The sequence below is a fragment of the Rhincodon typus genome, chromosome 2 (assembly GCF_021869965.1).
Source record: "Rhincodon typus isolate 14 chromosome 2, sRhiTyp1.1, whole genome shotgun sequence".
NCBI lineage: Eukaryota > Metazoa > Chordata > Chondrichthyes > Orectolobiformes > Rhincodontidae > Rhincodon > Rhincodon typus.
In genome coordinates this window covers 124,196,567-124,213,620 of record NC_063333.1, presented here as the reverse complement: position 1 = coordinate 124,213,620, position 17,054 = coordinate 124,196,567, and the positions used below count along the sequence as shown (strand labels likewise).

Below are 17,054 nucleotides of genomic sequence, written 5' to 3'. Positions count from 1 at the left end.
GCCTTGAGAATACTTCATTAGCTGTAAGATTCTTTGAGTGTCCAGATGTTTTGAAAGATGTTATATAAAGTTGAGTCTTTTTCCCCCCCTCTTTTAGCTGAAGAGCTGTTTCTTGTTGGTGGCAAATTTAAAGACTAATTTCAGAGTGTAAAGGCTGCCTTCATTAATGAATGGGCTGAGTTCTGCCTGTTTCTGAAGGTCCACATGCATCAACTTTCTCGCTCACCCATATACACTCTTGGATGGCCGCCAGGGATGGCATGATAACCAGGAGATAGACTAAAAGTGTGAGATGCTCACTTACCAACCTGCCGTTCTGGAGTACACCCCAGCAGATTAAGGGAACAGTGTTACACCTTTTGGTTGTATTACAGCAAAAGTACTGTATAAAAAGACCATTTGTCTTAGAATCTGGTCTTCTAAACAGATTCACTGACTCAATCGCATCGCATCGTTTGTGAAACTGCTCTATTTTGCTCAATCAGCAGCACTCCAAACTGTCTTGTGCTGATTCTATATTATGTGTCTGTATAATTAGATTTATTTTGTAACTAATTCAGTTGAATGTTTGGCATCCTTGAAGTACTCAACTAATGGAAATCTCAAAACTAATCTTGAATTCTCTCAAAAGATTCAGCTGGTAATCATTTCAGTCAGCCAAGAAAATGTGTGCAGGTTCATACGAGAATGCTGAAATGCCCGGTTTAATTCAGAATTGAAGTTAACCATTTTGTTCCTGATGAAGTGTATTGCCTGTAATTGCAATTGGACAATAGTGCTCAACTCCGTTTCCTTACCACCCCCTGCAAAATCTACATTCCTGTGGCCCAAAGCATGAAGATGCTAGGCTAATGTCCCGTGTACATCTTCAACAAAGGCTAAATTGCAGAGATCAGCACAACAAGGCCTCCGCCATGAGACCATATCGGTAGAAGCAAGATGGTGCTGAAGAATGGCGATGTGGTTCTGTGGCCCCAGCACAGTGAAAGGACTCAAAGCTGGCTGTCTGCTTCATGCAGATGTCAGCCTCAGCATTGGGGTGGATGACCCTAGATCAAACCCCATGGCTAAGCACTTAAGAACGACTGCACTGTTGAGCTTTTAAATCTATTTCTTTATTTTTCTACCTTTATACTCTGTCTGGTTTATTTCTGTGTTTTTAAGATGGTGCCAGAGAGCGCTGACATAAAACAACACTTTTCACTGCATTTGTAAGAAATACAGTTGACAATACATAAATCAGTGGTATCTTATGAATATTTAATTTTACACATTCAGACTATGTGACTAGTTTTGTCAGATATTTAGTATCTATCAGTTATTAGTCTACAAACTTATAAGTTTGATATCTGGATTGTCAGTTAACCAGTTTATGGTTCTGCAATCTGTTACTAGTTAATCCATATACAGGCCTGATGTTATTGCACCAGTTGGTTGTCCCTCTAACGATTACTGACTGGTCCTTCAAATAGCTGGGTTTAACTGGTCACAAGTGTGAGTTTGTAAGACATTAAGTCATCTTATCCAATCGAACAACAATTTACTATGATACAGCATCTTTAACATAGACAACTCAAGTGCGCTTCACAAAAATGGAATCAGACAAACTGGTGCCAAGCCAAGGAAGAAGATGTTGCGAATGGTAGTTGACAGCTTGGTGAAAGAAATACATTATTAGAAGGATTTTAAAAGAACAGAGAGCTGGAGTTCCCAGCGGCTTATTGTTAAATTCTGTTATCTGGAGGCATTTGTTATTGAGATTATTAATGTTGGCAGTGTAATATTCATTGTTTACAAAGGGAGAGTTGGAACCCAAGCCACAATCCATGGCAGAAAGTGGTATGTGTTGTCTCTAATTGGTTTTCTGTAAGCTTTTGTTGTGCTTGGTCAAATAAAGGACAATGTATTCATTAAACAAAGAGTGTATTTTATTTTCCAGCTGATTTCTCACTTGTGTTTTACTTTAGGGTTGGCTGAGATTCAGGTCCTATTAAAGTGAGACAACTTGCCCTGCTTTCCCCAGCGAGGGTATAAGCCATTACGATGCCACCACCGTCAGATATTGTGAAAGTGGCCATTGAATGGCCTGGGGCCTTTCCGAAGTTGATGGAAATTGATCAGGTAAGAGCTTCTGTATACCAAAGGTTGATGCTGCCTTGTGAAGAAGCAATAACTTGAATGTCCGTGGAGTGATGTTTAAGCTCAAAGACCTGAGTACAAATACTGAACCACTGTCAATCTCTAAGAATTAGAGGCATTTGGGAAACTACCAAAGAATTTGCAATTTATGCAGTTCAATTTTACAGCAAGTTAAAAGATCATAACTTTAAATTGCACCTTCATTCCTGTACAAAGTAACAGGTAAGAATAGTGAAGTGTAATGGCTGTTGGTTCGTTGGTTGGTTGGGGCAGGAACAATTGAAGCATTCACAGGATATTAGATGCTTATTTCAATAAAAGCAGTGCTCAGGGCTATGAGGCAAAGCCATGAATTCATGGTCCAGATGTGATGGGCTGAACGGTCTTCTGCACCATAACAATTCAGTGATTTGGAGAAGGAAACATGCTTCACAGCAGGTTCTAACAGTGAGAGTCACAAGGGCATAGCAGGAAGTTGTACACATCAGGCATTGGATGATCCAAGGAACAGAACCAAGTCAAATCAGAGTGAAGGGCAGGATGAAAGTCAAGACTCACTTGAGGAAAACCTGAAATTACCAACCACCAACCTCAAGGAAATCTGAATTGTAAAAATGCCTAAATGTGGTACAGAGATGATTGAACTAGGTCGTGACAGGTTAAAACTTGGGAATGTGGTGCAGCCCAGTGAACAAGTTGACCACTGGTACTGAAGCAGGTTTTGAACCCAGGTTAGGACAGAGAGAGAGAGAAAGAGAGTGTTGTTCTTTCATGTTAACGGGATAATGGAATACTCACTATCAAGAAAGTGGAGAAATATTGTTCATGTCAGTTCTTTCATGGTGGAGCGATGTTGCGATTGTACTGAAAATGACTATCAACATTGAACTTAATCACTTGATGTTATTACCTGAGATTTTCATGGACTAAAAATGGTTTCAGAAAGAATATTGTTTACCTAAAATAGCTACTGTGATCACTTGACAAACCCAGGTAATCAAATGGAATATACAAAATTGGCTGCCTTCGAATTGCCATTTTAGTCGAGGCACTGAAACTCAAGTGATGTCAAGAAATTTTTGTACTCGCTTAACTCATGCTTCCATGATAACTGTACATATTGAGAAGCGAAAGGGTGCCTAAAAGCAATATACAAAAAAATGGCTTCTCGACAGCAGCCTTTGAACGAAAAAAACGAGAAAGAACATGGACCAATAATAGCAGTTATCCTGAAAGCTTCTGTTTCTCCCTCCCTCCCTCTTACACGCTCTCTCTGACTCCCTTACTCATTCTTTCTCGCGCGTTCTCTCTCTCTCCATCCCGCGTTCTCTCTCTCTCCATCCCGCGTTCTCTCTCTCTCCATCCCGCGTTCTTTCTCTGTCCAGCGTGTTCTCTGTGTGTGTCTCTCTCTGTCTCTCACGTTCCCCTTCTCTGTACCTTCTGTGTCTCCCAGTGGCCATCTCAATCTCAAAATCGAGTGCCAGTTAAAAATCACCTCAGGGGGAAAAAAAAATCACCTGTCTTTGAGAACTCAACATCTGTAATCTTTGCCACCAGTAAACAAACAGGACAGCAGCCGAGTGGTTAGACTCAGGATTGTTTCATTCTCACAACCCATGGCAGCCCAGATGTGTAACCACATTCGTCTTTGCTTTCCTGTCCGTACACTCTTCCTGCCCAGCTCCTTACAAGTATTTGTGTCGTCAGGTTTTTATTCTGAGGGCTTAGTAGGTAATATAATGTCACTCTCTTTCATTAAAAATACTATAATTGACTCTCCTTCGTTAAACCAGATCAAAAATTAATGGATGAATGTTTTAGTTTTTGTGTGACTGACTGAGAGGAGGTTAGTAAAAGAGCCAAGTGGTGCCCTCACCTGTTATAACTGCATAAGCTTTGTTTATCAGTGTACTGTGTAGTAAATTGGAAAATGGTTTTACAAGACTATGTGGTGAAATGGATCAGTGCTTCAACATGGTTTGCCACAAATGAATTGGGGTAATACTTGCTCTGCTGCAAACACTTTGCAAAAGATAGAGTCATGTAAAGTTCCACTGGATAAACTGCCATGGTTTGCCTCCTGAAGTTTAGCTGGTAGCAAAGTTCTAGGTTTCCTCCCTTAGCTTTAGGCTGAGGAATGGATTGCAGCACAAGGAAGCCAAGGAAGGTGGAGGAGAAAAGCAAGAATAGCAGGTCTGATCACTCGCTGAGTTTCTCCAGCAATTTCTGTTTTTTGTTTCAGGTTTATCACTTGTTGACTTGTGAGAAAGATGGGAAATTTCTGGCTTTCTTTTTTCTTAGGTCATGGTTGGTATGGGCAGGATGGCACTTGTTGCTTGCCCAAAATTATTTGGGGGCCAGAGCAAAATGTATAGCAGAGAACTAATCGGAGGCTAATACAAATAACAGGGTTCCTTCATTGAAGGACACAAGTGAATGAATTGGGTTTAATCCAGACGCTTTCATGATTATTTTATCTGACACAGACCGACAAGTTAATATTGTCAAATTCAGTTTCCCAACTTGCCACCATTGGTTTTGTACTTAAGGTCTTTTGGTTTTTAGTCTAGTACCTCGTTCACGAGGCTACTGTACCCTGTATAATTCACGTCTTCCAGCCTGGGAAAGCTAAAATACTGCATAGAGTCATACGGCACTGAGACAGACCATTTGGTCCAACTCGTCCGTGCTGACCAGGTTTCTTAAACTGAACTAGTCCCATTTGCCTGTGCTTGGTCCACATCCATCTAAACCTTTCCTATCCATGTACCTGTCCAAATGTCTTTTAAATGTTGTAACTGTACTTGCCTCTACCCCTTCCTCTGACAGTTCATTCTATACATGCACTACCCTCTGTGTGAAAAAGTTGCCACTCAGGGGGTCCCTCTTAAATCTTTTTCCCCCTCTAGTTTTGAACTCACTGTAGGGAAAAATCCTTTGTTATTCACCTTATCTATGCCTCTCATGATTTTATAAACCACTGTAAGGTCACCCCTCAACCTCCTATACTCCAGTGAAAAAGATTCCAGCCTTTCCTTACAACTCAAATCCTCCTGTCCCAGTAACATCCTTGTAAATATTTTCTGTACCCTTCTGATAGGGCAACCAGAATTGTACACGTTACTCCAAAAGTGGCCTCACCTATGTCTGTACAGCTGTAACATGATGTCCCAAAGCCTATACTCGGAGATAAAAACCTTGAGAAAATACCCTGGCTGATTTACCTTCAACCCATTTATGCAATTGAAACCAGGCCAGCAGATTGACTTGTCACGTGATCAGTGGTCTGGGTATAGAATACTAATTTGATGTTGCCGTGAGTACATTTTCTGTAAAAGACTGCCTACTTTGCGACAAAGTAGAAGCAATGGAATACGCGTTCAGCCCTCGGTTTATGATCTCATTTTATACAAGATTAAAACCAAGGTTGATGTGGTAAAATGGTTTGCCAACATATCTCTTGATCTGATTTATCTATGGGAATTAGCCAGAGAGCCATTAATCAGAAATGTGGTAACAGCATTGATGAAGTGCTTTGTGATGACTTTGTATGAACATTGGTTCATAATTACAGAAGAAGAGGTTACAATGATAGAAATTTGGTGCAAGCATTCATGCCAGGTGAGGAATAGATGTTCAGTTTGACTTGGGATTTAGACCACCTAAAGAATGACTGGACCAAATCTGGAGCATAATAACAAGGACAATAGAGGAAATAGGTCATTTGTCCATAACCAGAGTATCTCAGATATAGCCACGAGGTTAGTTGATACCCAAGCTGTGATTCTTCAAAAATAACTGAGTAAACCAGCTGATGGCGATGTCTTAATTATAACAGTGTCATCGATGTTCAGTGATAGTTCCCTTTTTCCCAGTGCCAGCCCAGCTGACTGTATTGGAAAATGGGTGTGTGTGCTCGATGTTAACTATAGTTTGAGATTGTTCAACAACCACGAGAGCCGTTGACTTTGTAAATCGAGCTGGGAAAAAATAAATACCAGAAGTACTGAGGAGATGGATGGAGGAGCTTGCTTACTGCTTGGTCAATTGTGACCTGAACTTTGGAAATCTCATTTTTTAAAAATAACTTTTTTTCCATCATAATTGCAGAAAAAACCTTTGGCTTCTATAATACGGGAGGTCTGTGATGGGTAAGTACTTTTGGGCATAACTTTCAATGTTTATGTGCCAGTGTCCTCACTCATAGGAAATGGCTTGTCAGTGATCAGGAAGACTTCTTATGACTTAGGAAGTCACATGCATAGCATTATACTAGAGATGTATTTCCCCTAAACGTTGATTTCCCCTACTGACCAATAATCTCTCTACCTCAGCCTTAAACATGCTGTCTTTAGATCTGTGGAGCTGTCTCCACAGCTCTCTGTGACAAGGATTTCCAAAGACCAACAACTCTCTGAAAGAAGAAATTCCTCCTCATCTCAGCCATAATTCTGAGCCTATGCTCTCTGGTTCTGGAAACTCCCGTGAGGGGAAACATCCTCTCAGCATTTCCCCTGTCAAGTCCTTTAAGAATCCTGTATGTTTCAATGAGATTACCTCTCATTCTTCTAAATCCACGGAGTCCCAACACGTTTAGCCTTTGCTAAAATGATAATATTTCGACTTGGGAATAGTCGTAGTGAACCTAGGCCCTAGGGGAAGCAAAATTCAGCCTGCTCCCGATCACAATCCCAGTGATCCCTGGCTCTGTATGTCAGATAGCAACACATTGTCTGCCTAAATAATACCCAGTGCTCACCATCCGATACTGTCCTGCTGCAGCACATGATCTTGGATTGGTGACTAATCATATTAGATAGCAGGTCAGGGGGTGGGAGAACGATGACGAAAGGGGATAATTTGGGAGTGATGGAGGTAAAGCTCTGTGAGCGAAGCCTGTGTATTTTGAGGAAAAATAGCAGTATGATTGTAACACTTTTATTTGTACAACTGCCGTGAGGCGATTGTGGCTTTGTGTAATGTAATCAGAAACAATCTTTCTTTGCTTTCTTTCCAAATCTAGTTGGTCTCTAACAAACCCTGAAAACTATGCTCTGCAGTATGCAGATAACACAAACTTTTACATCACAGAGAAGGTAAGTGTATGTGCATGAGTGATTCTGCATATTGCTTCATGTGTATATCCCTGCAAAGTATCCTTAATGAATTAGAATCGAAAGACATGGTGTGAGGAGCTTAGGTGAGATTAAGATCCTTCTATTGAAAGATACAGTGGAACAACACAAAATGTAGACAGTGCGTAGTACCTACTGAGAGGTTTGTGTGGGGAAATCTGGAGAAAGACAGATTAAAAAAAATGTATTTGTGTGCGCATCCATAGTCAGAATACAGATTTTGAGCTAATGTGTTAAAAATTGAAGTTTTGTGAATGATGCAACGCAGTAAATTAGATCATCCAGCTGACGTTGGGCGTGGGGCTGGGGAGTTGGTTGGCTTGCAGATATGGGAGATGGATGGGCAGGATTTGTAGGATCTGGGTGAGATCTGTCACTGGTTTACTGTGAATGGCTAGTGGATCTAGCCTTGTGAGCTCCCTGACCTATTGCATTAGCAGAAATCTACAAATGTAAAGCATGTGGACACATGTTCCTGGAATGATGAAGGAGTGAGAGAGCAGGAAAATACAAATCTATTGTTAAATATCAGCTGACAATGTAGTCTTGACATATTTTGCGCTCTTTGACTCTGTGAATACATTGTGTTTTTGAGCTGACTTATTAACTCATTCACATATTGAACATTTGCACACTTGTCTTTTCCTGACAACTTATTTGGCTATTGCGTGCTGACAGTGACATTCTGATGCCCCAGTTGGGTCAGACTGTTCCTGTCCCTCCATTTCCAGTGCTATCAACTAGAACAACCTGCCCTTTTACACACAGTCAACGGAGTGACCACCAAAGTAACATTTGACGCTGAGCCACCACATTAAGACTGGGCTTCAAAGTAGGTCAAAGTATCTCAATGTCACCTTTCCAAATTACTTGTATCTCAATATCCCTTCATTTCCTTACTATCCAAGAATCAATCAATTTCTCTTCTGAATGCTCTCAAAATGAGCTTCCACAGCTGCCAGGAGCTGCAAATTCGAAGGTACACGACTCACTGAGCAAAGAAAAGTCTCCTCATGTCAGTCCTCTGTTTTGAGACTCTTAATTCCTAGTTCTCGATTCAGGGGAGAGGACCTTCCCGGCATCTAATCTGTTATACCTCTTAAGATTACATGTTTCAGTTAAATCATTCCTATTCTTTTAGGTTCTTGGGAATATATTTGGATATATGGTCCCCTCACATTGGTAGTTTTAATCAACCTGTTCCAAGACATTATTACACACCTCTGGAGCAGGTGGGACTTGAACTGGTGCCTGCTGGCCCAGAGGGAGGGACACTAACACCACACCACAAGAACCCTCAAAAGTACGTTCACATTGAAATCATTTGGTACAGATCCCGTGCTTTACATCAATACTTATTATTACATCATAGTTGAGATTTCTAACTATCCTTGGAGATATTCCTAATCAGATGTATTGTGATATCTTTTGGAGCACGTGATGAAAACAGATTGTAAACTGCTAGGGCTCAATCACTACGACTTGCTGTACACTGCTAATTACAGCTCAGCATCTTGCAACTGACCCAGTTATTCCTACTGCCTGTATGTAGGCTGTTCCACAATCCATATGAATATATTTTCCCTCATCAACATCAGCCCTATTTTGAATAATAACTCCTTACATTTTGGGGTTGGGGAATCTGATCCAGCTTTGGTTCATTTCAAGCTGGGGTTAATGGGTGGTTGGGGGTTTAGAAGGGACTAAGTGGGGAGGAGAGCAGGAGAAGGGAGCTCAGGTCCTGGGTTATCAGGTCAGGGCCTGCGGAAAGTGTAAGTGGTCAGCCTAGAGGGGTAGTTGAGCGTGTGAGGTAGGTATGGTGTTAGACCATGAATTTAATGGTCTTTCTGCCTGAGTAACTATTTTACTTAATTTCAGGTGAACCAAATCCTCCAACTTAAATGGACATTTTTGGAACATTCTAAATGTAGGGGAATCTTCAATTTCTTGGGAAAATCCTTTGTAGTCTGATGTGCTGTTGATTCTGCAGGGTTCCCATGCACGGCTTCTTTCTGTTAGCTTGTATCAACTGTATGGCATTGGGAAATCCATGCCAATTTTTATAAAAAAAACACTGCAGCCATCTCTTTGCACAGCCTTTTTGCTTTACATCAGGATCTTCCTTTTCAGTCCACAGTCCACATTGTAAAGGCAATAAAAATATATGGCCTTTACATCCTCACACTGCTTTCTTAATTGGGCGGCTTATATTTTCTCCTTTTCAATCTATAAGACCTCTTATATAATCTGTGGAATTATGGAAGTTCATGAGCCCTGCTGCTATCCCAGGATACAAGTCATTGTGCCAAGGAGATTAGTCAATTTGACTCAGTGACCAAACGCTTGAGTAAAGTTGTAGGTAATACATCCAATGATAGTATTCTGAAGTATTTGGCATTCTGGTCAACATTTTACCCTCAATGAACATCACAAAAAGAGATTATGTAGAGTCATAGAGTCGTCCAGCATGGAAACAGTCCCTTCAGCCCAACTTGCCCATGCTGACCAGGATTCTGAAACTAAACTCGTCCAACTTGCCTGCATTTGGCCCATATCCCTCCAAGCTTGTCTTATTCTTGTACTTAACTAAATGTCTCTTAAATGTTGTAACTGTACCTGCACCTGTCACTTCCTCTGGCAGTTCATTCCATAAACGAACCACTCTTTGTGTTAAGAAAAAAAGTTGCCCCTTGGGTCCTTTTTTAAAACTTTCTCCTCTTACCTTAAAAATATGCCCCCTAGTTTTGAATTCGCCCACCATAGAGAAAAGACCCTTGCTATTCACCTTATCCATGGCCCTCATGATTTTATAAACCTTTATAAAGTCACCCCTCAACCTTCTTCGCTCCAATGAAAAATGTCCCAGCTTGCTTTTATAACTCCATTCGTTGATTCCCGGCACAATCCTGGCAAATCTTTTCTGAACCCTCTCTAATTTAATAATATCCTCCCTATAACAGGGCGACAAGAACTGCACACAGTACTCAAGAAGAGGCCTCATCAGTGTTCTGTGCAACCTGAACATGACGTCCCAACTCCTATACTCGATTCTCTGAGCAATGAAGGCAAGCATGCAAAATGCCTTCCTAACTACCCTGCCTAACTGTGATGCAACTTTGAAAGAATTATGTTACTCAAATCCGTAGGTCTGTCTGTTCTCGAACACTGCCCAGGACCCTACCATTAATTGTACATGTCCTGCTTTTGGTTTGATTTACCAAAATGCAATACCTCACATTTATCCAAATTAAACTCCATTTGCCACTCCATAGCCCATTGACCCAGTTGATCAAACCCCCTTGTAATCTTAGCCTTCTTCACTGTCCACTGTAACCCACAAACTTACTAACCATGCCTCCTATATTCTATTAAAATCATTTATATAAATGAAAAACAAAAGTCGACTCCGTGGGTCACAGGCCTCCAGGCTGAAAAACAGCCCTCCACTACCACCCTTTGTCTCCTAATGTCAAGCCAATTTTGTATCCAATTGGCAAGCTCACCCTGAATCCCATGTGATCGAACTTTAGTAATTAGCCTGCCATGCAGAACCTTATCAAAGGCTTTCCTAAAGTCCGTGTAAACAATAGCTACCACTCTGACCTCATCAATCTTTCTGGTTACTTTCTGAAAAAACTGAAATCAGACATGATTTCCCTCACAAAATCATGCTGACTATCCCTAATCAATCCTTACCTCTCCAAAAGCATGTAAATCCTATCGTTCAGCATCACCTCCAACAGCTTGCTACTTATATATCAATGAAAAAAGACACATTTTGTAGAAGCTTTGCATCTTGCATTCGTCAGGACATTTGTAAGAATGCCTATGTAAAAGGAGCATTTCATACTGAATGAGAATAAAGTGCTGATTGATTGGCCCATGGACTCTGATTCGTCGAGGTATTGCCATGGAGTATGTACCATTCAGATGACGACTGTCAGCCAGATAATCTTTTTGTGATGTTGATTGAGGGATAATTATTGATCAGGACACTATGCATAACTCTCCCGCTCTTCTTCAAAATAGCACCACTGCACATAGGAGGGCAGACATGGCCTCAGTTTCTGACGTAGAAGAGCTGGTGAAGACAGGGGTTTGAAAATAAGGACCAGAAATTATAGCTAGTTGTTGCTGCTTTTGGAAACAGCGGATGTAAGTGAGCACACTTGTAATTGGTGATCTAGACTGGGCGTCTTTCTTGCTGTCAGAGCTGAGCCATCATTAACTTCCCTGTTGGGCTGGAATTCAGACACTGGGACTTTAAGCAGCACCAAAAGCTCATGTGCCTGGCATTTTGCAAAAAAATGACTAATGTACTCAGAGACTTGCTGTGCCCCAGTATGATTCTCTGGTTCTCTTGCTGTTCTCACTCTTCTCCCCGCTGTTCCAACCTTCAACTGTCTCAGTCTCTGCTGTCACATCTCAGTGTTACCTTTCTCTCTTGCTGCCCTTAGAAACCTGTTTTTAAAAGCTACCTAGCCCTGTACATACTTCCTCTCCTTGGTGTCAGTTCATGTTCCATGAAATACATTGGGACGTTTTGTTGCACTAATGGTCCATTTGTGTAAATGAAAATTGCTGACTCACTGAAGAACTGTTGAGAGCTATTTAACAGTTTATCTGCTCACCTGAGCACTTTTGGAATTGAAGGTTATCTCTCACAATTGCACATTGACAATTGGAATGATTGGATGGTTACAGCACAGAAGGAGGTCATTTATTGAGTCAGTGCTGGTCCTCTGACCAAGCAATTCACCTGCTGTTACACCCCTGCCTTTTCCATTTAGATCTGCAAACATTTTCTTTCCAGATAATTCTTAGTGATTTTACAGTGGAAAACTCTAGGTGCAGCTTTTACGCTGGGCATATCTGGTTGAAGGCTGCACTCTGGTGGAACAAACAGGAACTTCAGGAAATGTACTGAAGTGAGGAAGTTCAGATCGATAACAAACCATATACTTCACGAAGAATGCCAGCAAATTAATTACTTCTGTGCAAAATTGTATTGTAAATCAGGGGAATGATATTGTTTAGAAGCTCAAAAAAACATATAGACTCTGCGTGCCCTGATTCAGCAGCTCCATCATTTTATTTGTTTCTTTTATTTCTCTGAGCTTTCAATAATTCGGAGGTATTACGGACAACAGACAAACGTAGTATTTACAGCACCGGGCAGGTTACTCAGTCCAATGGCTCTCTGCCAGTGTTAATGATCCACATGATTCTCCTCCTACCTTAACTTCACCTAACTCTATGCCATTTGCTTTACATCTCCCTGGCATTTATCCAGCTTCCCTTTGTATATCTATACTGTTTACCTCAATTAATCTTTGTGGCAGTGAGTTCCACATTTTCCCTACTACCTTATTTATGGCCTATTTTGCAGAAGATTTTTCTGATAACTATTTGCTTTTCTGGCCCTGTTCATTAGAGGATTATGATTGTCATTGAATACATTCAAGTCTCCCTGCATCAGTAACAACTGTCTACTTTAGCAGAGCTAAGAGAACAGGTCAGGAGGGGGTGACCTAAAATGTGGGCATAGAGATGGCTTACTGCAGAGATTTCTGAAGGAGAAATGAAGGACAGAGCTTTGGGAGGGAGCTCTTTGGGAGTTAGGATAGAATAGCAATTTATTGTCACGTGTATTTTTACAAAAAAAATACAGTGAAAAGTTTTATATGTTGACATACCACAGTATACGTATTAATGACATAACTTATTGATGAGTAGAAAACTAAAGTAAAAATTAAGGCAGAGTTCATCTCAAATCGTTTTCAGTTTGTGGAAAGCTGATTAACATGACGAAGTTGTCAGTCTGTTCAGGGCAAAGGTTGTTTGGCAGTGCCCTACAGGTCATCAGCAGGGGAATAGAGAGTTTACCATGAGTGGGGAGGGAAAGGACCAAAAGAGACAAGAACTTTTAATTAATTGGGGGAAGATGGGTGCTGCACGTTGTTTAGGATAAGATACACACAGCAGAGTTGCAGCGATTTAGGTTGCAGGAACAGCACCTCATATTTCGCTTGGGAACCCTGCAGCCCAATGGTATCGATGTGGACTTCACAAGCTTCAAAATCTCCTCTCCCCCGACCCCATCCCAAAACCAGTCCAGCTCGATCCCGTTTCCCTAACCTCTCCGTCCTTCCTCCCACTTATCCACTCCTCCCACCTCAAGCCCCACCCCCACCTCCTACCTACCAGCCTCATCCCGCTTCCTTGACCTGTCCGTCCTCCCTGGACTGACCTATCCCCTCCCTAACTCCCCACCTACACTCACCTTTACTGGCTCCATCCCTGCCTCTTTGACCTGTCTGCCTCCTCTCCACCTATCTGCTCCTTTATCCATCTTCTATCCGCCTCCCCTTCTCTCTCTCTCTATTTCAGAATCCCCTTCCCCTCCTCCATTTCTGAAGAAGGATCCAGATCCGAAATGTCAGCTTTCTTGCTCCTCTGATGCTGCTTGGCCTGCTGTGTTCATCCAGCTCTACACCTTGTTACCTCAACTTAAAATCTTGTTTTGCCAAAGAACCTGCTTCAACTTCTCACCATAAAAAGGCTGAAGTTTGCTATGTGGTGGTGTGAGTAGCACACTACACGTTTTGTTTCCGTGCATCCACATGTATTTTCGAGTGTATGCCTTGAAAACCAAACCAATGTGTCTCCCATTTTTTCCGTTGTTCTAGCTTCAAGGTAATAAGACTACACCATAATTAAATCACTCGTAATATTTAGAATATTTCCCTTTTTAATTACACTTTCTTTCCTTTGCCCCCCAACAAATGCCTTCGATATCTATTGTACACATGGTTTTGATTTAAACTGGTTCAGGGCATGCTCTTAACAGGAGGTCTGTGTGGTGATTAATTGGGAAGTCTGAAGTCAGTGGCTTCAGTCCTGGTTACAAAGTCTGTTCCTTAATCACTGATTCCATTTTCTACCCACCGGCGCCTCCACCCAAACTCTGAACTAGATTGTTCATAATCTTGTCTCCTGTTTGACCCCAAACTGAGCTTCCTGATCTCCAATCTCTTCGACTGTATCACAATGACAAAAACATGGAAATAAAAATGGGGTTTGATTCTTTCACTGTCAGATACTCAGTCCTTCGATGTGAGACATTTTGTGAATTAGCTCAGGATTGCAATTCGATTCTGTTGGAGTACAAATGGTATTTGGTACTTCAGTGTTTGGTCCTGAAGTTGGATGATTCCAGTTCTCAATTGTTAAATTGGATTGCTTCTAATCTTGAGTGATTTTGTATTTCACAAATTGATAATTTAAACAGTTTTTCCCACTGGCTTCTATGGCACAGTGTGTTTTTGTCCATCGGTGCACTTGGCTATGGACTCAGTAAAAAATTGCCTTGAGACAGCTGGGTATTGAAGGACATGGGAATTGATTGATTGGGAAAAAGACAGTCATGTTGACCATAGAATCAGGGAGCAGTTGCAGCACTTGCCCACCTTTGGTCTGTAGCTCTGTGATTTTTCTTTCCTTTTTATGCAACAATAATGGAGTTGTTGATTTATCTTGGCAGAGACTGTATATCAATTAATCTGCACCATTTCCAGGCACAGTGAGGAAAACCTCCAATAATGGAGAACTTTGGGAACTGTATGTCCGTTATTTGGTTTATGCCTTCCAATGAGTGGCTGCTACAATGGTGTCATGGTGAAGCCTTTATACTTCACTCGCAGAGTAAGTTGGTGGTTGATGGGTTTGTGCTTTGCTGTTTGAATGGTAACTCCCATTGAGAGCCTCAGGATTCATCAGTATGATCCCTGAATTCTCTTGGGTTTCCAATTTATTTTGATTGCAAAGAGACTGTTTGCTAATGATAGACTGGTAGGCAGAGCAACAAACAAACAAATTGAGCATTTGAACATATTTATGAAGTAAAATGAACCCAACGATGTATAACCATGTGGATGTCCATCCTCCAGAACCGGAATGAAATAAAAAATGGGGCAATCCTTCGATTGGCAGCATCTCCGGTAAGTAGTGTTTGTGACATTTACATTTCTTTATAACCCTTCTTATTTATGTTGTTGCAAGTTTATATTTGGTGATATAACATTTTTAGTTTGTTTAGCGTTTTCTGCTCTGCGTTGTGAGAAATAAGTGGTTCCAAAAACTGAAGCCCAGTGTCAGCTGCTGCTGCAAGTTGTCATTACATTGTGGTAAAGGCCTATTTGTCTTAAGTTTGAAAATTGCCCATTTAACTTGAGGCTTGAGCATATAATCCAGGCTGACAGTGCAATGCACTACCTGAGGGAGCGCTGTGCTGTCACAGGTGCCATCTCTTATGTGACACATTAAACTGAGGCCTTAGTTGTGATCCCAGCTGATGGTAATGCTGGGTACATCAGATTCCAAAGAGAAACCCAGTTTGATAGACCATGCGTTATATTTTTACAGTTTGGTTCTTACGATGGTTAGTCACTGAATATATTCACAATTGGCTGCCGGTGTGCTTCTAAGAAAAGATTGTTAAACTTCTTGCACACAAAAACAAACAAATATGAACTGTTTGATATTATGCAAGAGCTATTTTAAATGGTTGTGTTGCAAATAATGCAGAAATAATGATTCAACCCTTTTATGCCAACAATAACCTTATAGATGCTTAAACTCAGAGAAGGAATACCCTCTTTCCATTTTTAAGTTCTTTTTTCAGTTGGCATGACCATACTTGGTTTCTTTCTGGCAAACTTCTGCATTCACTCAATGCCAGCTTCTTTACATAATATATTTTCCTGACACTATTAAACAAATTGCTAACTCAGCTCATTTATTTTTTAACGTGGATTCCTTTAATTCTTCTTCCACAGCTTTCTATTTGTGCGGCTTTCCTCTTATTGACATTGGATCACTTAGGATTTCTTTTCTCCTGCCCTGACTGTTCTGGAGACTGCTAAACTACACTGCTGCTCTTGAAACCATTTTTCCTTTGAATAACTGAATTCTGTCTGAAAGAAGCTACCCTTCTGGATGTTTCTGACTTGATAAAACAGAACTGTTTCTGTCTCCCTTTGTCATAGTCTGCTTTGTTGTTAGGCTACAGCTTGTTTCCTCTGTTGTGCCCTTGCTTTTCTAAAGCACTGAACTATTCACTGCAGGGCTTTTATTTTTAAATGCTCTGATTTAATTGCACGTAAACAAACTTCCAGACATCACAGTACCACTCTCAAAATTTAAAAAAAAACTAAGCCATTCCCTTCTCAACCCACACGATATAAGAATACAAATCAAATTTAAAGCTTTACATGGTTCTGTCCATTGTAACTGCCCAAGTTTCCAAATAATAATAAAAATAATCATGAACCTTTATCACACCCCATTCTGCCCTCTCAAGATTATGTGGCTCTACTTCAAACAAAAGCAGGGAAATATCCTCAGGTCAATGTTTATTCTTCAAAACATCACTATAAACAGATTGCCTAGTCACTGTCACGCTATGGTTTGTGGAATCTTGCCGAGTACCAACTGGCTGCTTCGTTTTATTTTATTATTACCGTGACTGTATTACAACAGTACTTCATTGTCTGTAAAGTACTTTGGGCTGACCTGAAGTTATGACGGGCTGTACATAAATGTAAGTCTATATTCTGTCATTGAGGTGAATTTGGAAGAAAGGGGAACTTAATGAGGGAGGATATTTACTGGAGTATAAACCAGGATAATGACAGCATTAATGTTCTTTTAAAAACACTTCCTGTTTGTCATATTTGAAAAATCACGTGAATGCAATAACAATTTTTAGTACGGTACAGG

The 17,054-nt window shown here is 40.8% G+C and overlaps 1 protein-coding gene across 9 annotated transcripts in view; it reads left to right on the top strand.

Annotated features, from left to right (window-relative positions):
• elmo1 (engulfment and cell motility 1 (ced-12 homolog, C. elegans)) overlaps window positions 1-17,054 on the top strand; it is a 267,831-nt gene that overhangs the window by 58,870 nt on the left and 191,907 nt on the right. For all 9 annotated transcript variants that reach the window (XM_048613453.1, XM_048613493.1, XM_048613463.1 and 6 more), the window contains 4 exons: window positions 1,968-2,121; window positions 6,250-6,290; window positions 7,163-7,235; window positions 15,224-15,274. In XM_048613453.1, the coding sequence (XP_048469410.1) occupies window positions 2,044-2,121; window positions 6,250-6,290; window positions 7,163-7,235; window positions 15,224-15,274 (243 nt within the window). In that variant the 5' untranslated portion in view covers window positions 1,968-2,043. The remainder of the gene's footprint in view (window positions 1-1,967; window positions 2,122-6,249; window positions 6,291-7,162; window positions 7,236-15,223; window positions 15,275-17,054) is intronic.